Source organism: Solea solea, chromosome 8, assembly GCF_958295425.1.
Source record: "Solea solea chromosome 8, fSolSol10.1, whole genome shotgun sequence".
NCBI classification, from domain to species: domain Eukaryota; kingdom Metazoa; phylum Chordata; class Actinopteri; order Pleuronectiformes; family Soleidae; genus Solea; species Solea solea.
The window spans coordinates 12,206,881-12,232,097 of NC_081141.1; the positions used below are offsets into that span (position 1 = coordinate 12,206,881).

Below are 25,217 nucleotides of genomic sequence, written 5' to 3' on the forward strand. Positions count from 1 at the left end.
TCCTTTTTTTCCATCTTCTTATGTGTTGTTGAGTTCAAGTTATCAGCAATTTTATATAAAATGTTTAGTATGACATAAACTAGCAATAATTGTGCAGAAGTCACAAAATAGACGGCTTTTTCTTTTCTTTTGTTCATAAAAATGAGCCAAGCGAACTTTGAACCATGACGTATTGTCACGAAGCGTCAGCTTTGTTAGTGTTTTTGTTCTGTCATGTTAGTTTAGGTCTAAAGTCACGTTAAGTTCATGTCACTTTTGGTGTGGGTTTGATTTTCACTTGCCCTTTTATTTTGGTAAATGTCATGTCTTCCTGTGTCATAGTTTCCTCAGTTGTTTTGACACATCTCCCCTAATTCACCCCTCATGCACTTCACCTGGTGATCCTTAAGTAATCCCTCACACCTGCCCTTGATTCCCTCTCCTCTATATAGTGTCCCCAGTTCCTTTGTCTTTTGCCAGTGTGTTGTTTATGCTTTCGAGAGAACACGTAGACTCCAAGCCTGTTTTGCCTTTTAATTCAAGTCAAGTTTTTCCTTCTGTGAAGAAGTGATTTTGTTTTTGTCAAGAGTGTACCCTAGTTTAGGTTTTCTTTCTGTGAAGAATGGATTTTGATTGTGCCTGCTTTTTTCAAGAGAAAAATAAAGACTCTTGAAATCATTCACCGGGCCTCCTGTCTCGTGCATTTGGGTCCAAGCAATCAAGCAATCAAGCAACCAAGCAAGCAACAAGCCAATACATGCATTGCTTTACGCTGAATAATACTGACATTTATGGCCAAAGATTACAACCATACTACAAAAGGAACCATTTTCAGATAACTGACACACCTAAAATGTGTATCATGTGACCATTTAGTTACACACGTAGTGACTAAATGACATCTTAGTTACAGTTTTCTTCTCTGCAGTTGTTTGCTTACTAAAGACAAAATAACAGTGATGAAAAGTAGGGCAATGATTTATTTTTACTAGAAGAAGAGATGTAATACGGAAACGTTGTGGTTCAGAAGAGAAACAATTATGCGTCCCCGTGTAATCATTCCCAAAGTTCTCTCCCATCTACTCTAAAACACAGCCCGAGTGTTGTGTATGCAGCGGGGCAGTTTTTTGTTATACCTGGTGTGATCAAACCATTGAGAAAGAATGTAAAACAATAGTTTGATAAAAGTATCTTTGTTCAGGAGCAAGAAATTCCCCATCACACATTTCTTTTAGTTTTCATGACAAATTAGCCGAACTTTGAAGTCTAAAAACTTCACGCGGAACAAACGTCATTGCTTTGAAAAGTTTTTTTTTATATAAGTGAGCTTAGCCGCCTTGAATTCTGTAGTGACAGCCCACTCACAGATAATACCAGTAGTTATATGTTAAGGCGCACACGCTGAAAATGAAAATGGAAAAAATAAATGGGATCTGCTTTGTCAAGAAAGTATGTCTCTGGGTTTTTGGGTAGAATAAAGTATAGTTTTTTTTTTTTTTTTCATTGTGACTTTCACCAGGAGCCTGGATGACTTTTAATATCATCAAGAACTTTACGTTTCTGAACCATTTGTCTTTTCCCTTTACTGTTGTATAGATTTGTGACTTAAGAAATCCATAAAGATGAATGCAACTGCTTTAACAAGTGCAATTACTGTCAGGTTGAGATCTGAGAGTGCACAGCCATCAACGCCTTGCCAATAATGTTCCATATGATTCTTTAAAAAGAATAATTTCATGATTTACTTTGAAAGCATGCACTTATTCTTGCTTTTTATTTTAAAAGCAGGTTTCAACAAGCTGTTGAAGACTGTTAATGTGATGTCTTGGCCATGAACATGTTACATATATTACATTCAGCCATATGATGCCACGGATCACACAAATGACTCAGTGCCATTTTATTCATGACATGGTTGTCTCTCCGTGGTTTAATTACTTTTTCTTCAGAACTGTTTTTGTCCTTTAGCTTTAAATCCACATAAAACCACTGCAAGCGTAAGCACTTCAACAAAAATCAAACTAAATACTCTGCCTGGAAGAAGTCCACCCCATTGCCCCGACACAGGCCTCCAATTAAACCTCCACTCCATCTTACAACAGGAAGAGCTCTTTGACATTCTCCACCATGAATGAAACATACTCTGTTTGGCTGGGCAGGCTCGTCTCTGCCCCGTGGTTTGATTGGAGAGTGCCTCTGCTACATCTTTATGCAAAGCACACTGATGAAGCAGCCACTTATCATTAAGTGGCTGGTATTGTCATACATCAAGGTTTCATGTTATCAGCTAATATATGCATTATTAATCCAGATGATGGTCTTTATGCATACAGATTTTTAATCGAGGGAAGCAGAAGTTCATCGTACCATGTCGTCAGACTTGTATGTGGAAACTTTTATTCATTTTTTTGTGTTTCCAGCTCCTTGTTTACACTCGTCAGGCTAGAGAGCGGCATTCAGACATGCACTGAACTCTGGAGATTCTCCACAGATTATTTGGAGGGGCATATGTGAACTCAAGTTCTCAGAAGCTCTTATTAAGATTTACCTGCCATCAATAATCTCTGGTTAACCCTTAGTGCTCACAAGGCACGGATCTGTGCTGCAGGTGCACCCATGAATCACCGTGGGAATAATACACAACTCCTTATATGGATATCCTGGGGGGGGGGGGGGGTCTTAAAGGTCACATATTCAGGCTTTAAAAAATGCGTTGTTTTTTTTATGTGTTGTTGAGTCAAAGTTGTGATACCTTTTATATCACATTTTTAGTAGTGATATAAAGTAGCAATAATTGGGCAGAAGTCACTAAATAGACCTTTTTTTTCCAAAACAAAAACACGCCAAGTGAAATTTGAACTGTGACATATTTCCACATTTCACAAATTCAATCCGATTTTAAAAATGTTTAGTACTTTTTGCTCAGGTGTGTTTATATAGTTGGTGAAAAGATCATCAAAAGAAAATAAATGTTTTACTCTATATTGCACATTCCTATAACCTCTGTATATACTGTATGTTTAAACATATTAATGGAAAGAAGCAGCCAAAATGCTCTTTGTTCTAAGGGTATATGTCCAAGCTCACTAATGTGGTCAAGAGGAAAAACTCTGGATCCACAGTAAAACAGATACGTGTCTAATGTTCCAGCCAGGCACCAGCCTCTTAACTGGATCTTCTGTAGATTCTCTTTGGATTGTGAATGCTCACCCAACCAATGTCTTGTTGCATTCGTAAGTTGTGAACTGCCGTACTGCCATATCATCAACAACAACAACAACAACAACATTAGCCGCACATTGTATGGACTCATCTTTGCTTTTTCGAAGCAGGAGACAAGAGGACAAACAATGAAAGCAGAGGAAGACTTATTGCATTTGCACTTCTGTGTGGTCACAATGCGTCTCCAACCACCTCCCGAAGTGATTTGGCAGATCGGATAACAATCTGTCCTAGGGTGTATTTACACCGGTACTTATAAGTGGTCAGGTGCTATCCAACTGAAACACTGATCACAGAAAATACATGTTATTGCCAGGAGTACAGGGGACCAAAGTTTAAGGCTTCTAAACGGGGGGTTCAGATTCTTGTGGGTGACGTCACAACCCCTACCTTGTTACTTGGTTGGTACCAAATAGCCACCAACTCAAGTTGCTTTGGTTTGTGACGTAATCAATGAACAGGAAAACACCACTTCATTGACTAAATGAATTCTCTGCTTCACATGGACAGTAATTAAATGGCATAGTCGAGAAGAAGTGTGTAGAGAAAAAGGAAAGTCGCAGAAGGGAGGGGGGATTGTTTGAGCTGTTGCCCTGTGTTACGTGTCCTGTCAGAGCAGAGCAGAGAGAAGAGGAGAGAAGTATCTGACGACAGAGAAAAGCCAAAGCCCCCCAGGGCAGGTTTGTGTCAGCCACATGCTCCGGCGGGTCCTCACAGAGCAAGGCCTTTTGTTATGCTGATTTACTTGGCCTTTGGCCTGGAGTGTGTGTGCGTGTGTGTGTGTGTGAGAGAAGAGAGCACAAGAGCAAGAAAGACACAAGACAAGTAACTGCAGCCTACATGTAGATCTAACAAGAATCACATAATCAGGGACGCCAGAGAACATCTTACAGTATTTGTACCGTCTACAATATGTTCAGTAAATACAACTCTTTCATGTGGCTATTGATTAAGAAGATTTCATCAGTGCTCATTGTCATTTTTTCAAGATGTTTGTGATTTTGTGGTGCATAATACAACATGCAGTTTGTACAATTCTCAGTTTTCCATCAGTCAAACCTTCAGTGTAGGTGTAAAGAGATGTCCACACCAACCTCCAGTTTTAGAGAACCTAAAACCTCTTAAACATAGAGAATCCAATAATTGATTTAAACTAAAACTGCAGAAGCGAAAATCTGCTTTCTGTTTCAACCAGACTAATAGTTATGTACGGACCCTTTTCGACCCATAACCATTTTTTTATTTTATATTATTCACATCACACACAGGGCAGAACTACAGAAACAATATAATGATATAAACAAAAACATGTTTTTACCCAACTGCCATGAGTTGTTTTGCAAAGAAATGTATGCTTGGGTTACAAGTTACTCCTAATTACAATATTTGATTTGCTTAAAAAAGTCACAGTTAATATGCAAATGCAGACACAAATGCAACAAAAATCTAAATACAATGAAGAAACTGGAATCAGTTCATTAGTTATCAGTGTATCTCTCACAAGACAGGAAAAATGTAAGAAAGAAAGAAAGAAAGAAAGAAAGAAGGAAAGATTAAGTGAGCCGGTGTCCATAGTCAAGCAAGTGTAACAACACAGAGACACAGAGAACACAGAATAAGAGCGAGCGAGGATGACAGAAGGTGTCCCTCTCCTAACGTCCAGCCCCCAACTTTGACGTCACAGAGGCTGAGATACAAAACAAGCTGCTCTCTGCTACGCTCCTCACTCCACTTCCACTCCCACTCAAACACACACACACACACACACACACACACCCTCCAAAGCCCACGCCACAACACTTGCCTCAGGACCTGCTCGGTTCTGTGGCACTGAGTGTGGGTGTGGTGGCACTCCTCAGGACCGACACATGCTTAGTTCGTCTACTCCCCTTTGAGTGGTGCCTGATTCTGTGTGCAGCCGCCGGTAGGAGCGAAAGGAGCACTCGGACCCCCAACCACCCCAGCCCAGACCCCATCTCTAAAAGCAGCAGATGTGATAGAAGAGGAAAGGCGGAGAGGGAGAAACACAATCTCCCCTACCCCTCCTTCCTCCATCTGAGAGAACAATACCCAGCCTCCAGTTGGAGAGGGTCAGCTTTTGTCCCTCTCCCCACGCTCCCGCTCAAGAGTGAACGGCAGAAAGACGCGCTGACACACTGACCTGCTGCTGTGAGAGGAGAAGACTGTGTTACACAGACACCGCACACTGCACCGCTTCATTCAGTACTTGGACAGCTCCTGAGCAACAACCCGTGGGACTGTGTTTTTCCATGAGTGAGTAGAGACTCGGTGAGGGACTCAAGCCAATTTGGTTTGGAGACCAAGAACTACAAATGCAGCCCCCTTGTTCACTCCAGCTCAGACCTTCCCCGTCCTTGGGACCGCAGGTCAGCACCGCCGGTTTCCAGCAGCTGGAGGAGAAGCAGCTCTTTGAGAAGTTTTGGAGGGGCACTTTCAAGGCGGTGGCCACCCCAAGACCAGAGAGCGTGATTGTGGCCAGCATCACTGCCCAGAGGAGGGTGACCAAGTGAGTTCTGTAGCTTCTAATTTCAAAGAATACGTTTTTTTCTTTCTCCCTGATTGAAAATATATCTGACATCCAAGCTGCTCTAGTGAGGGTTGTCAAAGTCGGACACAAAGCAACAGCAAGAGGGTGAGGGGTGATGAGGAGAACAATGTTGTTTTATTGAGTCACTCCACCATTGGTAACCCATGCTTATCTCTATACCAAAATCCATAATACTCATATGGAAAAATCAAGAAAACATAATATGGTAATAGCACAATATCAAAGTGCATCAACATGTCTTTGCTTGTGTTAGTTTGACTGAATTTGGCTTTGAAAATACTGAAATTGAATTTGAATGACACACCCACGTAATGTGTTTGGGAGTTGAATTACTTTTGCTTTTATATGTTTATCTGGACTCAGACTGTCCTCGCCACACTGCGCATGTTACACAGTCCACCCCAAGCTTCGAGAAAACAATTGATGAAGACAGCACAGAGAAGAGGAAGACATCAGTAAAAAAAAAAAAACAAAAAGTGCATTTTTTCACTGACAAATGTATGTTTTGTCAGCCTAAAGAATGCAATTTTTAAGTTTTAATGGACAGTAAAAACATTGACCACAAAACAGAAAACAAAATGGTGCTTGACGGTATCTACTTGCCTTCAGCTATTATTGTTTTGGTCTGTGATATAATTAAGTTAACCAGAAAACACCTAATACTAGTTTGCTGGCCATCAAAGATGTCCGCCTGAGCATGCACAAGATCTTTGACCCCACGTTTCTCTTCCCATAAATCATGTTATGACTGAACTACATGTTAAACACACACAGTTTATATATCACTATTTTACTGCACGCTCTGTTTTCTCCGTCTCAATGGAACACAATCATGTGTGCTGCCACTTGTTGGGTGTTCATTTGTAATATATATATATATATATATATATATATATGTATATATATGTATGTACTTGCTTAAAGAAAACTATACATGTTGTATTTGAGGTAATCTCTCCATCTCTTTATTCACCAATTGTCATGTGCTGGAGTAGTGTTCTCTTACACCCTTGCTCCCATTTTGGTGAGCCGCCACTGTCAAGAACCAAACTGTTATTTTCCATTCAAAAGAATGATCGCTATTTTCTTAACAAAATATGAGCAAGTCCACAAAATGCTCAACAAATCCTGTCCACCCACCCATCTATTGCACATACCGCTTATCCTCTGAAGGTCATGGGGGGAGCTGAGCGCTGGCGTTGGGCAAGAGGCATCTTACGCCGCAGGTTGTCAGTCCCAAGAGGAATACAGTTTGAAATTCAGATGATCAAAAACCATTGCATTGTTTTGTTAAACATGTGATCATTTGGTTTCACAAATATATATATATTTGAATATATAGGATGGATATTGTTTTGATCAAAATCTACTGACCCACTGGTATAGACATTTGTTACACATTTGTTTGACCTTTGTATGTGACATATCGGCAAACACAGCCAGAATGTTCACTAAATATCCCCTTATTGTGACACATGTGGCTTTGTGCCAGTGCCTGTGATGAAGGAGCGTGTTTGTTTTCCCACGTTTAGTCGTCAAACCAAAGGTTAGCTGCACGGCAGCCACGAAAGGACCAAAAAGTGATGATGAACACATGTTGCCTCCTTATCCCAACTGTCATTTGCTATCTCTGACAACTTGTGTCCAACACTACACATCAGCGGCTGTGACAAAAATGTTCCTGCAGATATTTTCCGACAGGTAGAATATTAACACACTCGTGCACTTGTATATCAAATGTTGTAGCGTGGTTGAGTGACCTTTGAATGGGTTTGACACCCACTATCAACTTTCTCTTATGTGAAATTAGCAATGTTAATGAGGATTAGAATGGTCCATTTCATTCTACATTGGCACAGGCAGCAGAAAGACACAGTGAACCAGATAATGTGTCTTTAATGGCTTCTATTTCAGCGGGACTGCAAACGGTCTGGTTATTATGGCTTTTATTAGCCTGTTGGATATGATAAATGATACAAAAAAATTGGACCAAAGATATCTTGATTGTCCTGTGAGTCAACCATTCAAATGTGTTTGGGAAAACCTGCAAAGAAAAACTTAATCAAAGCAAATGGATCAGTGAAAAATAACAACAGATAAAATGTGATCGTCTGCCATGAAATGAGCATTGTTTTTGAAGTAGCTGGAAACTCTGGAGCGAGTCCCAGCTGCCTCTAGTTTTAGCTTCTCTGGGAAGGAAATGGCTTTGCCTGTCCACTATGACCGTCCGTCCCTGTGACACTGACGATGATGATGGAAACATGGCAGACGCCGTGAGAACAAACGTCCCCAAAGAGCAGACATAATGTTGCTAATTTGCCCGGGTCTGTTTGTGAAAGATGACAGAAGCTTCCCTGTAGCCTCAATATTTTTCCCCCTGCCCTGCTTCTGTGTGTATTCTGAGGAGGGGAAAAATACAGAGGGACTTCTGCGGTGATACAGATTGTAAATAATGAGTTAAAACACAACAAACAAACATGACACCCTGCGGAGAATACGGATGCAGGAGTAGTCGCAGACATCCTCCCTCCCTCCCTCCCTCCCTCTCTGCTGCGCTGTTGATTTTGCTTGAGCAGAGTGTAACTGGGGAACGCTTAGACCATCAGAATGCATGGCCTTAGGTCCTTTGCCTCTTTCTCTGCAAGAAGAAACATCATTATTCACTGTGGATAACTGAGGGGTGATGAACAATTGCAGCGAAAGCGAGGAGAGCATTATGTCCAACAAGCAGCGAGGGGAAAGAAGAAAGGACACAGGAAGAGCCACAGGGAGATGCTTCATGTTCAATCAGTACAGGTCTTTTTTTTTCTTTCATATGTGCCATCCTTATTTCTTCCTTTCTATTCTCCTCCTTCTCCCTTTCCTCTGTTTCTGAAATAATAAATGCTGTAGGGGCCCGAGAGCCACAGAGGAGTAATTAGAGTTTGTTGTTCTCCCCTCTGTCCTCCCTGTCTCCTCCTCTTCAGGCCAGTCACACAGAGGAGGGGAGGAGTTCACTGGCTCTGTGCAGTGGGGTTGGGCTTTGTTTGAAACCACTATAACCCTGCAAGCTGTTTTGTTCATGGGGGGGCTCCTTATTAAAAATGCAGCCTGCCTCACTTTGGCTTCTGTATAGAGTGTGTTTTGTGTGCATTATTGTATCTGTACAGTTTTTGCAGTAGTGTGTGTTCTTTTATGGGTATCTTTGTGAGGACCAACACACTTAAACCTATTAGGGAGTGAGGACATTTTGGCTTGGTTTTAGGGTTAGTGTTAGAATTGAGTTTAGGTTAGGGTTAGGGTAAGGGGCTAGGGAATGCATTATGTCTATGAGTGTCCTTACTACGACTGCTGCGCAAACACAATGTGTGTGCGTGTGTTCATGTGTGTGAATGCTCAGTCCTCATGGGACCAAAACCTGGCCTTAACTAGGCAAAAACAAAATTCTGAGGAATAGGTTACATTTAGGGCTAAAATTGAAATTGTGGTTACGGATAGGCATTAACTGATTGCGGTTAAGATTAGAGTTAATGCTTTGTTTAGGCTGTCCAAATGAATGAAAATCAGTGCAGTGTACAAGGGAGAATAGATGTGCAAACCTGTGTGTGTGTGTGTGTGTGTGTGTGTTGCTGCCATGTTAGTGGGCACTTGTCCAACTATGGCAGATGGCTTGCTCCAGAGAGTGCAGAGTGCAAGGGAGGAGGGGCGAGGGAGCAGGGAAATTGTCTGGCTCTCTCTCTGTGCGTGTGTGGTTGTGTGTTGTCTGTAAGGGATCGGAGGAGCTTGTACACCGACAGCACCAGTGTGGGCAGCAGGCTGGACAAATTAAAGGTAACACTTTTAGAATAGGATATAACACAGTTCGGCTGCAGCTTGGGAGCAGAGTGTAAAGCGGAAACAATCAACTAATTCATGGATTGTCTTGAAGATAATGGAGGTCATTTTCCACCAAAAATAATAAAATCAAGGAATTATGTCGTACACACTGCAAAACAAATATCTTAATGTTTGGGTGAATAGTTGTAAAGACATTTGGGTAATAGAAAGAAAATTTGACTTGTCTTTGAAACAAATTTATAATAAAGCATTTTTTATTACCCTTTATTATATCTAATTATTTCTTGTTTTACTACTATAGCAGACTGATTGAGATGCAGATCAAAATGCCTCTGTATGGAATATAGACCCAGTGATGGCGACCCCCGGATGACGTATGCAGAGTGATGGAAAATGAGTCATCAAATGCACGTGATCTAGTAATAACATCTAAAGCCGGGGTCTCAAAGTGGCGGCCCGGGGGCCACATGTGGCCCTCCAATCAATTTCAGGTGGCCCTCCAAACAATATCAAGTTGTACGAGTCATTCTATATGTTTTTATTTTTAAATTAATAGATTCATTTTGCATCATAAATATGTTTATTTTTATTGTTGCATATTAAAACAAGCACTTATATTTTGAAATTATCCAATCAAATCCAGCTTTATTTGTAAAGCACTTTAAAACAAACATAGTAGACCAAAGAGTGCTGTACAGAATAATGAAGAAGTAAAAGACGGAAAAGCTCACACGAGGCAATAGAGTACATATAAAAAAAGGAATACATCATATTGATATGTAATTTTGAGCTCATAACATCCACCAGTTTGCTTTTTCTTTTACTTGACTGGCCCCCGACTGACCAGACGAGACCGTCAGTGGCCCACAGGTCATTTGAGATTGAGACCCCTGATCTAAAGGGAGCTGTTAAGCTAAAATGGAATCAAATCAAAAGCCAAATTGATAGACAGCTGCCCTTCAGTGGCCACCATGTTGCATGTCGTCACACAGAGGTTTTGATTGGTTCCCTATTTAGAAGAGTGTAAAGTTGGCCAAAATGGTGCTTTTGCCAGACGTGTCTGCAGAGTAAAATCAAATCACTGGCAGACTCGGCCGGGGTTACCCAGGCAATGTCAAGGTCTGTACATCACAAACAACATAATCCAAGGCCTGTTATTTTAAGGTTAAACTGAAATTGGACAGAGTTGTTCAGAGATCTTCAGATGTTTTTTCTTTTTCTTGTAGACAATGGCATGAGCCACAATTAGAGCAGTTCGACAACCTGGACGGGTATAACACACACTCCCTTGATTAAATCACAATAAAACAGTGTTACACTATTGTTTGATGAAATAAAAAGCCAAAAAAACCCACAACACAAATGTGAACTAATAATTCAATTCTCCAGCAAGCATATAGTCTTGAAACATGAGCCTCTTTACCACTCACCACCATCTGGCTTTTGGCTACAATGAACTCAGCCCCAGTTTAAATGACAATAGACATTAGACAATAGGTTTTTTATCAGCTCCAGCTCTGACTGACAGCAATGTAAACAAGACACCTAAAAGAACATGGTCATTTTTCCAACTACTACTTTATTTTGGCAGTCTAGTTGTGCAGTCGGCACTAATCTGCATGTTTTACTGCATGACGTGATGATGTGCACAGTTCCTTCAGCAAACCAAAAATGTTCAGTTTGAAAGTGGATGGTATAAATGTACGACGATAAGGCGACACTGTCAGTGCTCTCCATGGTGCTCTCTTCTGGTGTATGTTGCACTTCTGCTCTGCTGCCTTTACGGCGTGTTTGTGTTGTCGAACATGACTCACTGGAGGAATAAAACCAGAGAGGCACACTCTTCTCCTGACAACAGAGAAGGAGTCTGTCACCTGTTTTAGCAGCTGCGATGCTAAATACTGAGAATAAAATGAATCAACCTTGTATGTATGTTTGTTCGACTACAATTAGAAGCTCTTTTAATTTGCAGCTGCTTTAGGGTTAGGGTCATTGGCTTCTTCTCCATTGCCACTCATGGGTATGTGCGTGTTTTGCTTTACATGTCTTTGTAGTGGAAAAAAAAACACACACCAGGGACAATTTTAGTGACGTGAGTGATGAGTGGGAAACAGAATCAATCGTCTCTCTTGGGTTTCAGTTTCTGTCGTGGTCACCTTTGCGTGTTAAGCAAATACAAATGTATGAGGAAGCATACAGGTGAAAGTGGGATTTCATAAATACTGAAACATCAAAGAGAAGCAGTCAGAGCTCCCACTGGGACAACACACCTCTCTCTGAAAGAATGACACACATTGTTTGGAGACGGACGAGGGCTTTGTTAGCCGCTATAGTCTCTGTCTCTGCCTCTGTCTCCCTTCATCCCCCGAGTATCTTCACTTGACTTCTCCCCCTCACCGTACATCAGTGTCTCTCTCCTTTCTTTCTCTCTGTATCGCTTCACAGTGTGTTGTTAACTCGCGCTCTCTGTGTCACGTTACTGGGAGCACGCAGCGTGCAGCTGCTGAAACATGCTGACAAGACAGTGAGGAGATGATGCCGACTCTCCATGCAGGACTTATCGCCAGAACACGTTCACGTTTGATATTATTCCCACAGAGTCCGTCCGTTTGAGTCCAAACTGGTGACTGTGGCTTAACAGTGTTCACATGTGTTTCACAAGCAGGATGCGTTACGTCTGTCACAGGCATTGGAGTATAGAGGGGATGTTAAACTGTAGAGTGGATTTATATTTGACATTGATTACTGCACCAATCAAATCATTAACACCTAATAACACTGTCACAAGTGCATTAGGAGGCATTTAAGAAGCCTAATGGACTTTCCTGTTTTCAGTCGCTTTGTTGACACCCACAGTAAAGTACTACAACATCATTTCATGTTGTTTAATGGCAGAGGTCCCAAAATCCAGGAGGCAAATGCCATTTTAACGAATAATCGAATATTTTCACATATCCTTCTATATAGAGCTCCGGACATCACGTGACTATGTTCACACCTCGACGGTGGCAGGAAAAGCTTCCGCTTCCTTTAACTACTTACTTTTGATCCACGGAAATAGAGCAATATATCTCAGAACTTGACAGACTGGATATATCTGATCCTTACAATACCCCCGGGCGCTTTTCATTTTTCATTATTCCAGACCCTGCAATATCCTGACATCTTTAACTTTCTGATTCATTTTCTCTCGTCGTATTTCTTGCTTACACATTGAAATATAAAGTATGTCAAAATAAACAGGATATCGACGTTAGTTAGCTTGGGTTTTGTAATTGCTATGAAGAGATCATTACACAAGCAGTTTATTATTATTGTTATTATAATTATTATTATTAGTCCGACTAGCTCGATTTTAGTTGGACTAAGGTGTTTACATGACATTAAGAAAAATAAATGATTGTCTTAGTCCAACTAACATTGGACATTTAACATGCATGTAAACACACAGTCATCAAAAAGAGGGGCTGGTAAAAGATATATATGTGTTGTGACGTTGCTTCTGGTCTCCATGGTGTGTTTCCCATTTCTGCTGCATTGTATTTCAAATAGTTGGTTTATGTCACATTTGTGACATCTAACATGACTCTACAATGCAACTGGAAAGAAATCATTCACCTTTTAAAGTGTTAACCTGCGTTTAAACTGATTTTGGTGTAAAAAGAGGCATAAACAAGTGTGTTCCAAGAGTTTGCAAACAGCAGGGAACAGTGAAAGGAGTTTCTTACTCTTACACTCAGAAGATGGAGGTGAGCAGCTTGTCACCTGCAGCTCTTCATCTAACGCTCACAGAGGCTGCTCCATATTTCAAATTGATTGACTGTCAAAAAGGCCTGAAGAGGACCGGTGTCTTCCTTTGTAGACGCATCTTTGATGAGTGATCGCTGTAAGAGCAGAGCCCTCAATGACAAACACATTTGAAATTCCTCTGAAACTGTCACAAGAAGAGTGAAGTTGTGTTTTGCCAGAAATGGTTTTAATATAAAGCTGAATGCAACGTTTAGTTTGCATTCTTTGTAACGTCGTACACATTTTCCCAAGGGCAATGTCTCTAAAGAAATATCTTTGTGAAATATCTTTATAGTGAATACTCTTTTTTCATATCTTATCAAATGATAATACTAAAACCAACATTAGAAAAGATTTGTTCCTTTCCAGTACAGCAATCCATGTACTTGTTATCAAAAACAACATTATCAGTAGACATGGGTAGCTACTGTTGATGGAAGCAGGATCAATGTTCTGGAGTCATGATGTTCTTTATTTGAATCATCATTCTGTATTTGTAAAATTGAGTAATTACTTATTGCAAAAAATGAAACGGTCTCACTCTAACAGCGATGCATTTAAATTAGTGGAAAGTAAGTCGTCAATCAGCAGAGATTGCAGCCCGTCAGACTGCTTCTACAGATCTATTTAGCAAGCACGGTCCACGTTTCTGTGACGAATCAGAGGATAGAACTGCCCTGAATCCTTCTGTGTATACCCACATACATGTGCAGACATATCTACACACATTACTGGGTTATACGTGACTGTATTCAGTGGCTGAATGCCTCGAAATCCTTAAAGGCATCATTGAGGCTTAACTCGTACAAATCTGCACTACAATTGCAGTTTCATATTGTTCATATATTGTGTAGGAATCAGAAGAACGCTTCAAATATAGCTTGGGAAATGTGACAGATTAAAAGGGGTCAATCGCCGTCATAACGACGATGACAGCGTATAATTTGTTCAGTGAGACATTTTGAGAAGTTGATTATGGGATGTCAGTGCAGAAACAAAACCATGCACATAAACCGGAATTAGAAGCATTTCATATTTATGCCTTTCCAAATATGCCTCTTTATCTATTTTATTTTATTTTATTTTATAAATGTCACTTAACCTGACCATTGTGCATCTTTATGTAATAACCATAACAACAACAACTGTTTAGGGAGTAATGAGCACATTTTTGAGGCTCTTCTATCGTCACACTATAGGAACAAATACACATGCACAAACTGCTGGTATATAGGAGACAAACGTGTGGACATACTGTGTATGGGCAAGGAAGCATATACAGCACATATGGAGACTGACAATACGCCATTGGGGGTTGACATGATAATTCCTCCAAAGCTGAACAGCAGCAGCAGCAGCAGCAGCATTTTTAAAGATGAAAGCAAAGAGCTGAGCGTTAACCCTTTCCTTCCAAAGCTGTGAAAATTCCACTCGGCGATCTCAGTTTCCAGCCTGTGGTCCGCCTCTGAGTGGAAAATGCCACTTGACTCTCTCGTGTTCTGAGGGGCACTCGTTCACATGTTTCATTTTATGTAGTTCAGAATTTGAATTTCGAAAATGAAAGGTCAAGTGTGGGGAAAGGTGAAGGCCTGTCTCTCGCTAGTTTGTTTATGTTGACTTCGATTTGTTATTTGCAAAGTACACATTTAATTTAACATTTTACTTTTCAGACTGTATTTTACTTCACATATGTAAACCTGGTTACAAAATGGACAAATAAAAAATAAAATAAAAATACCCTTAAAAGATAGTAGTAATGGTTACATATTCACCGCAAGAGTGGAAAACAAATTCCAGTTATTATTGTCACTAATTTACACATGAAAATGTGGTAGGCAGAGATTTGTGGCATGATTGATCGATAACTCGTAATAACCTTCAGGGAAATGTAAATCAAATATCAGAGAGAGAGAGAGAAATGAACTTGTGCATCTCCTCCCGTTGGGGTCTGTTTAAAGCCTTGGAAAATTCAGACTGATGGGAGAAATTCACCAACCATGCTCCTCCTCAACGGCTGCAATTAAACATATACCTTTGGGGGAAAGTTCACTGTAGACTTTAAACACAATATAATGGAATAAAATATCAACAGAGCTTTTCATAGATTAAGAAATTGCCTCTATACAGAAGAACTAAACAGTAGAATTAAACCGTCTGGATATATGAGACTTTTTTGTGATTCTGCTTTAAATATGCAACATAGTTTCTAAACTTGTCATTTGTCAATGTAAGGAAATGCAAATGTTGTGTTTTCTTGAAGAAGAAAACTTAAAAACAAGTCTGTTGCCTTCACAAATATAAAAGCAAAGGGTTTTTGCTGTGGTATCTGGATGTTTTACTTATGAGTGTTAAATAATTCTTATCTGAGCATTGACAATGCATAGAAATAATGTTTTATTGAAACTGTAGACGATTAATCAGCATCAGCAAAACCCAGGTTGATACTCTCGCACATAGAGACAGTGTTTATGCCTGAATTCAATTTCAATGTCACCACAGAAAACAAATAAGCCTTGGTTTAAACTGAACTTTCTTAATCAGAGAAATGTTAACCGCTCTTGAAGACCAGTGGTGCGGACTGTACTAGAGCAGTGTCGTTGTGTTGCTTTTGCACCTGGCTGCACTTACTTTGTGTAAAAAAACAAAAAACAAATCAAGTGCAATGACATTTAAAAAAAGACTTGTGGCATTTAGGTTCATTAACATAGTAAATTGTGCTGTTTTTTCACAGAAGGTGAGCGCATGTGTCTGTGTGTGCGTTCATGTGCTTGTCATTTTGCCAAATTCACTCTCTGCAAGAACGAATATAACAGGTGGAGACAGAGAGGCTGAAATCACTTTCAACACTTAAAGCATCGCTGAGATGTAAAGAAAGATTTCTCCGACATAAAGTGACAGATTTTTTTAATCGTTCAGACTGAAGCTCATTTATTCCTTTACAGAAAATGTCAAGACCCACTGGCTGTAATCTTTCCTACACTATTAGAGCTTTCTCACAAGCTTTATTTGGGTTTGTGAGTAACACAACCTCGAATACACTGCCATTTTGTCTTGATATTAATATATAGCTAACCCTAACCTAAACCTTGTTCAGAGACGATATTGCAGACTTTGTTGACACTGAGGAGATTAAAGCTGACACCACTGACAGCAGTATATCCAGAAAACAGATTTATATAACTGGCGTCTGCATTTTGTGAGACAAACAGGGTGAAAGAGAGAGGAATAAGAAAAAATAGTTATTATGGTCAATAAGTAGGTTGGGAAACAATATAACAGCAGTGTAAGAATGACAACAGCAAGGAGGAAATGAAGGAAAGTAAGAAAGCAGAGACTGTGAGTGACATATTCAGATTGTCAATTTCAGCACATCAGAGCAGCCAAGGTTATTGCATTTTGTTGAATTTCATATTCCAGCCCATGAATAAAAATCTCTTTTGAGTCTTTACTACAGGGAATTGAATTAGCCTATATGTAGGCATTGAATAAACTCATAATAGATAATGAGAGAGAAGGTGACTCTCCTCTGTCCTTTGCTGACTGAAATGGACAGTGGTAGATCTTACAGACAATAAGAGATGTCCTATTCCTTTGAGCGATTCATTACCAGTAAGTAGTGGCTATGAGAGGCATGGCTCTATCAATATGAATATGGTTAGATCTTCACAAACCGGGGGTGTCCCTGAAAAAGATGAAAAAGCTTCATTATGAGCCAATCTTTCAGCAGGAAGTGTGCGCAAGTCACAGCATGCAGATCATATATCCTCCAGTAAAATATGGTAAAACATCACCATAAGACAATTTAGTGACTTTGCCATTGGTATCAATGAAAAAAAGCCTATGAGAAATGAGTCTGACTTAATTTGTTCAGTTACATTTTCTAGTGGAGTTTATGGTCTCAAAAAGAAGATAAAGCAGGGCGTATGCTCCGGGGTGTGGCCATGGTTTGATTGACTTGGCTGTCGTGCATGGCACAGGTCCTTGATCTCTTCCATCTGTTCTGGTTTAAAAATGACAAAAAAGAAGATGGTCCTGTCCAAACTACAAAATCCCGAGGCTCAGTTCATCATCTGATGAGTGATGTTACAGTGGTGCAGCTGGGCAGTGGGACAGTTCTCAGTTTCTGTGCTTGTGTTACTTTGTTATTAACACATACTTCACACATTTGTTCATGTTAACACATTGCTCTCAGTGTTACTTATAGCTTCTCAATGTTTTCCATTCCCTAAATAAAACTTAGATCTTAAAATACCTATACGCTCTTGCGGTGACTTTATGTAACCACCTCAGTGTCAACAATATAATGTGATGGGTTTTGAATATGTAGTGGCTGGAAAAGTCATAATCATAACAAGATCACTGGTGCTTTGGGGGATAGACAGATGACAGATAGTTATTGCCACGTCCAACTGGAAAGTGCCATGAGGTAGTGCAATCACTCATAATGACAATGGACTGAAAACCTTCTCTGTCTTCTTTTCAGGCCTTATTAAATATGCACACATAGCCCAGTGTTGGCATATTGGAAAATCTGAAAAGCCCAACATAAAAGGCTGAAGTCGTTTTCTATTGACAACAAAATTACCTCTGCAGTCACAAAAAAGAACACAAAAAACTTCCAGGAGAATCGTATTTACTCGACCCTCACAAACAAACACACAAGCTTTAGCCTCAGTTAACTCCTAATAGTGACTGTCAGCTTGGTGCGTATCAGCATTTTCCACATTATTCTGCTAACTATGCTACATATTCGTAACTGGACCCCTGAAGCCATCATAGTGTTCATTATTTAAATGCAAGCTTCATGCAATGCAATCAAAGTCAACTCCCCATCACTCAAATTAAATAATTTCAAGGCTGAGTGCTTCCCACATCTCAACCTCCTCCTTCATTTTTCATTTTTGCCTCTTGCCCATCCTCATTTCAGGAAGACGATCTGCCATTCATGTGAAATTAGCCCATTTACATATCTGATGCGGAGTTAAGGGTGGAAACTGTGGCAGTGTTGATGTTGCAAATGCAATCGGAGATGGGAGTCGAGGAATTAATTGGCCCGCGGCATTACTTCCTTCACTCTGCCTCGCGCTCACCTCAGCTGTAGCTTATTGACACGAAATGTCACACAATGACAAGTGATGCCAAAGCCATGACACCTTCGAGGCTCACTCACTGCAGGAAGGAGAGCTTTACTTTGTGTCAAGTCCTTACAAAAGTTTCTGGTGAAGTTGCATCAGTGAACAGTGGCTTTGTTCAAAGATTACATTATCTTTTATCTGCTCTTTAATCAATGAATGGAAGCATTTCCAACAACATTTAAATGTCTACATTAAGAATTTATGCACCTAAAACTCTTATGATTCCAAATAAACAATCCTAACATTTAACTCTCATTCTCTGTTTTCAATAATTAATCCATTGTGTTGCCTTGTCCATTACTGTGCATTATAAGCATAGCAATGGATCCTCTGGCATTAGGATTCATCAGTGATGCATGTTTTTATTTGAAGCAATAACATACATGTTACTCCCTTCAGCAGTAAGGGTTGACTGTGGTTTGTCCAATGCTACTCTTTTTTTTTAGGACACCTATAGCACACAACAGCCTGTCAGTGGTGCATCTGTAGCTGCCCAGGAAAGGACACACAGAGTCATGGACAATGAAGCACCTTTCACAGTTTAACACTGTCACAAATGGGATGTAAATATCTCAGATTTTCACAAGATAAACCAGCAACACACTGACCGAGAGAAATCATTTTTCCATGGCAGAAAACGGCTTAATCCAAGCGTTAAATTCACATCAGTGAGTCATTTTGACTCACTGATGTAGCCTCTCGTTTAAATCAAATGTCAGATAACCCAAACCCACTAGACAAAATATTGATCAGCTATGCCAAGCAACAAGCTGACTCTAATCAGAGGAACCAACTGCCATGTGATAGGTAATGACCATGTAGCTGAACGGAGAGCTGTGCAGAGCATAAAACCTCATCTTCCCACTGTGCTACTTCCCAGTGTGAGTTATATTCCCAGTGGCAGGAGCATCTCACTGAAAACTGATTAGAGCAAACAGAGCTGACAGGTTTGTCATTGTTCCTGTAGTGAGGAGGAAGTAGAGTACAAATCTCCTCTTCATTCAGGCCAGAACACACGGAGAAGAGAACGGAGTGATGATCCTTTTTAGCTTGAATCACTTCTTTGAGACTAAACACATCACAGTCTCATAACGGTTCCAAATGACTGCCAACAAACCGGTTTGTCATTCATAAGTGGATGATCTCTCATATTTTAATGGCTTCAGCAAAGTATAGGTCTACCATGCAATTTTATATTTGCAGACTATGAGAAATCATTAAGGGAAGTTATTGTTTTTACATTACGTCAGCACACTGGCAAGACTGTTGCTCTTGTTTCTAGAAAATGGCTCATTTCTTTCCTTAATTAAGTTTTGTAGCAGCCTCGTGAACTGCTCAGTCATTAGACGTATGTTTAATGTGGTCAGTGTTCAGTTGGGTTGCTATGGATATTGTGCGTATGGAAAATGACTGCAGATACAGTTTTGGCAATGGCCCATTTCTCATCCATGCACTAAGAAGTGGTTTAGTTCAGTGATAAACTGAACAGCCAGGAGTTGTAATGTTGTATGAAATATTTGTTTTCTACTACTGTTTTCTACACAATTGTCACGTTGAACTTGGTGGGAGTATTTCATGGGAAGGAACCTCCACATGGTAAAGTCACCCATAAGTCAAGGAGGTATACTGCCCTGGTCGCATATCACGGACCCTGGTATACTTGCGCGCCAGGGTCCCGTAGTATCTGACTTCACCATTGGGTGGCGGTACAAGTCTGGACGCGGGGAATAGGACACATTCCTAGCAAAGAAGAGAGCGATGCTACAGCACCCTCGGACACTTCTGGTTCGAGCGGCTCACATCTGAAAGGTTTGTCGGGCGAGGGAGTTGGGGTGTCAGTTCAAGAAATGGAGCTACACTATACAGAGCACAGTTGCAATACAAAGCCTGGTCTGGCCTGGAGTATAAGTGAGTGAGGGAGGTCCACTCAGGCATGGGGAGCAGGGAGCAAGTGGCATGCACACCTGGGCAGGGCTGCCTGAGACACAGCGAGAGCACAAAACACAAAAGTTATTGCAAGGGAATGCAAAGTTATTGTGACAGTTATTGTGGTAGAACGCAAAAGTATTGTGAGGGAACGCAAAGTTATTATGGTAGAATGCAAAAGTATTGTGAGGGAATGCAAAGTTATTGTGGTAGAACGCAGTTATTGTGGTAGAACGCAAAAGTATTGTGAGGGAACGCAAAGTTATTGTGGTAGAACGCAAAAGGATTGTTAGGGAACGCAAAGTTATTGTGGTAGAACGCAGTTATTGTGGTAGAACGCAAAAGTATTGTGAGGGAACGCAAAGTTATTATGGTAGAATGCAAAAGTATTGTGAGGGAATGCAAAGTTATTGTGGTAGAACGCAAAGTTATTGTGGTAGAACGCAAAAGTATTGTGAGGGAACGCAAAGTTATTATGGTAGAATGCAAAAGTATTGTGAGGGAATGCAAAGTTATTGTGGTAGAACGCAAAGTTATTGTGGTAGAACGCAAAAGTATTGTGAGGGAACGCAAAGTTATTGTGGTAGAATGCAAAAGTATTGTGAGGGAATGCAAATTTATTGTGGTAGAACGCAAAATTATTGTGGCAGAACGCAAAAGTATTGTGAGGGAACGCAAAGTTATTGTGGTAGAACGCAGTTATTGTGGTAGAACGCAAAAGGATTGTTAGGGAACGCAAAGTTATTGTGGTAGAACGCAGTTATTGTGGTAGAACGCAAAAGTATTGTGAGGGAACGCAAAGTTATTATGGTAGAATGCAAAAGTATTGTGAGGGAATGCAAAGTTATTGTGGTAGAACGCAAAGTTATTGTGGTAGAACGCAAAAGTATTGTGAGGGAACGCAAAGTTATTGTGGTAGAATGCAAAAGTATTGTGAGGGAATGCAAAGTTATTGTGGTAGAACGCAAAGTTATTGTGGTAGAACGCAAAAGTATTGTGGTAGAACGCAAAGTTATTGTGGTAGAACCCAAAAGTATTGTGAGGGAAGTCCAGCCTGACCCTAGGGGGGCTCCGTACAAATCACTATATCGGACTCAGAAAGCTTCTGATCCGATACGAAATAGTGATCAAATGACATCAAAAGTTAGTAATGCCTGGTTATAGGATTAAGTGATTAAGTTTCTTTGTTAGCTCAATTAGTTAATAGTAGATTAGATTTGCCTGAAGAGCAAATGTAGTGGCCAAAATAATACCTTATGAAAGCATGCATTTTTTCTCCCACCATTAGACAGTGTAAGTACTTTTTAACATAATGACAGGTTTAAGCCAAAGTGTAGTCTCTTGCATGTATATGTTTATGTATGTATGTGTATGTAATCATCTTATTTCATCACGCAACGTGACACAGTCCTTGTGTTAAACATCATGTTAGCATTTTCAGTGGAAGCATCTGTTGTGGTAGAGTGTGCTAACATGGCTGCAGTTGCTAACTCTTTCTCTGATGTCATTTTATACGTATGGTGTTCTCTGATCTCAACAACGTGAGACTATAAGTGCCCTCAATTTACCATAACATGCCTTATTTATCTTCACAATCCACAAATAATCAATTAATCAGTCGAGTTTTGTGTCATTAACCAAACAAGTCTTCCACAGTCCAATTTTGATTAAGCCTTCAAAGTCTGCCCTATTTGTCATCTTAGAGAGGTAATCTGTTATATATCCAGTGCCAGTAATTCATTAGCTATAGGCAGCTCTTGATTCATGAAATGAATCACAAGCATGGTTCAAGTAGAAATTCCCAGGCTGTGTTGGAGTGCTGTGAAAAAAAAAGACTAATTATTGATTAATAATCACATTGATTCACGTATGAAACTCGGGTATTTGTAAAGAATGGTCATCCCAGTCACTTCCACCCTCAGAAGATCCTTATAACACACAGACTCTGCATGTGCATTTGGATTTGTCAACTAATTACATTTATCTGCGAGGGATCTGGGTGATCTGGGGATATTCTACCTAGTTATAAGGAATATAATTAATGTCCCTGGAATTTCAACTAATTTTACTGGCTTCCTTTTTCTTTCTTTTTTGTTTGGCATCAATGAAAGAATTGGTTATCGTACTCTGCATGATTACTTTGGAAAACATGAAAGCCTCTGTGATAGCCACATAATTAAACTGTTATTTTGGGGCATTCAATTTAAACTTGGGCTCAGCAGTGTCCTTGCTGGAGAAATAGAAGTGCTTTGTCTCAGCACTCTCTTTCACTCTGAAGACAGTTTAAGGAAATCTAGTGGCAATAAAACACCGGATCTGAAGACAACGGGAGGCTCAAAATTAATGATATGCCTTTGATCCGACCGGGGCGACACACGGGTGCCTTTTGTCCCCATCTAATGAGTGCCTAGCTCCATAGAAGACCACTAAATTATTTAAGAGTGTGCTAGAAGTTTGACTTTTCGATTTTTCTAGTCGTTCTTGCATTGCACCAAATGCATAGAATTCACGGATCTGAACCATAATCTCATACACTGGAGTTGCGGAACATCTGCCTCATGTAATCAACTTCCACATTAACCTACATTGTCTGGATATTCAGAGCTTATTACAGTATGTGATGGGCATTGTGCTGTCAGCTATAATTTGAATACAGCACACCCTTATCCTGTTTGATATACTCAGCCAAGGTAGCGGGAAGGGAATGGTGGGGACGGGGTGGTGGACGTTTGGCATATCAAGCAATGATTTGCGTAAACTAATAGAGGCTGACTGGTGGCATAATTTTTCATGATGGCCCAAGGGCAAAGTTAATGCACTGAGACGTCGTCAAAGTCAAAGACAGAGTTGTATTTTTCAAAATCCACTTGAATTTCTGCACATTTGCTTCATTTTTCAGTCTGATGAAGAATGCAATTTCTTTTTTTGAAACTGGTGGTGCTCATAACACAAAACTGGGGAGGAAGAGAAACAATTGGCTTGTTGGCCATCTTCTTCACTTCAAGAAAACTTCTAAGTGATTGGAGTGACTGATATATTTATTCGTCCTCCAGCAAAGTCCCCCACCTGACACATCATCCTGTCAAGAAATGGGCAGGAGATTAGGGGGCTGATATGGTATTGGAAAAGATGAATAATTGCATAGACACTATCTTTTCTAATAAATTCTGAGGCTAGGGCAGTCCTCCCGCCTCTCTGTCTGAATGGTGCATCAGTTGATTGACAGCAGCCAAGGTTGGGGTATGTCAGAGTGGAGAAGTCATTTTAAAAGCCAGTTGCAACATACCGTCTTAACCCTCAGGTCATTATCGGGATGATGCCTGTGCTATCAGCACTAATCCTAGCCTAAAGCTACCCATACCCCCATTCTCACAGGATCGATATTGCTTGGGGACGTGAGATGGTTTTTGCAGTAAAAGTTTCAGGGAAATTTTTCTGCCTGTATTTCAATAAAACTGATAAGACAGCAGTTCAGCAGTCAGAACACAACCTGGCTTCTTAACTGTCACGTGAATGTAAGACCCAAGTTCTCCAATTAAAGAAAGTAAGTGAGTAAGCCACCTTTTGGCAATGTATGCACATCATCATCATCAAAGTGGCAGAAGAAAACGTCATCAGTCACGGTCCATGCAGTCTTTTTCAAAACTAAAACTGACACTAAAAATAAAACAAAATCCCATCTTTAAACAGTCTGAATAAATCAATTTTCATGTCATAGCACTCAAGTATTTATAAAGCTCTGACTCATTTGTGGTGGTGCTGTGGCTAGCACTGTTGCCTTGCAACAAAAAGCCAGTCTGAATGAGGGCTTTTCTGTATGGAGTTCTGTGTTCTATGTTCTCCCCGTGTGTGCATTGGTTTTCTTCAAGTTTCCTCCCACAGTCCAAAAACATCTAGCCATTGTCTACTACTTTATCCTCCACATAAGGGTCACTCACGGGCCACTGGTGCAAACTCACCAATCCCAGCTGACATTGGGTGAAAAGCAGGGTACACCCTGGACTAGTTGCCAGTCCATCAGAGGGCCAACACCTGGAGACAAACCACAGATCATGCAAACTTCTTCCAAACCTGCTGACCCAGTGACACAGTCCAAAAAACATGCAGGGTTTAATTGATCACTTTTAATTAGCCGTAGGTGGGAATGTGAGAGTGAATGGTTGTTTGTCTCTATATGTTTGCCCTGTGATAGATTGGCAACCTGTCCAGTGTGTGACCCCGCCTCCCGCCCTGTCAGCTGGGATTAGCACCAGCAACCCTCGTAGGTAGGATAAACCGGTAGAAAAATAATGAATGAATGAATGACACATTACAAAGTAGTGATGGTGAGATGAAGCCTCATGAGGCATTGAACCACTTGAGCCAATTGGTTCGAGAAAGGGTTCATTTCTCGAAGCTTCATGTGCACACGAAACCACCTACTGGCCAAGTGTATAATCACAGACAGCTGTATCTGAACCACATAATGTGTGATGCCTTGAATTTTTGTGTCTGTTATGTCTGTTAGAAATGACGATGAATTACAAAAAATGTATGACCAAATCATTTCTGTACATATGTGTTTAATACATTTTTTTAATGTATTCTGTGTGTGTAAATCTTACCAAAATGGTAATATCATAATATGGCAGGTTATGCAATGTTTTTCTGAAAATGGCATGGGCGTAATCAGGCAGAGGACAGTGAAAGTGCTTGTGGAACTAGGAAAAGGGCACAGATTATGCTTGTGTAACTTGGACAATAATGAGCCTCACTGGCTCCATCCTATATCACCTGTCCTA

General features: G+C 40.3%; 1 protein-coding gene across 1 annotated transcript in view; it reads left to right on the forward strand.

Moving 5' to 3' along the window:
- The first annotated feature begins 4,944 nt into the window (after positions 1–4,944).
- The window catches only part of srrm4 (serine/arginine repetitive matrix 4), a 55,312-nt gene continuing 35,039 nt past the window's right edge, over positions 4,945–25,217 (forward strand). Inside the window, exon 1 of the mRNA XM_058636792.1 lies at positions 4,945–5,728. Coding sequence (XP_058492775.1) covers positions 5,535–5,728 — 194 coding nt within the window. The 5' untranslated portion in view covers positions 4,945–5,534. The remainder of the gene's footprint in view (positions 5,729–25,217) is intronic.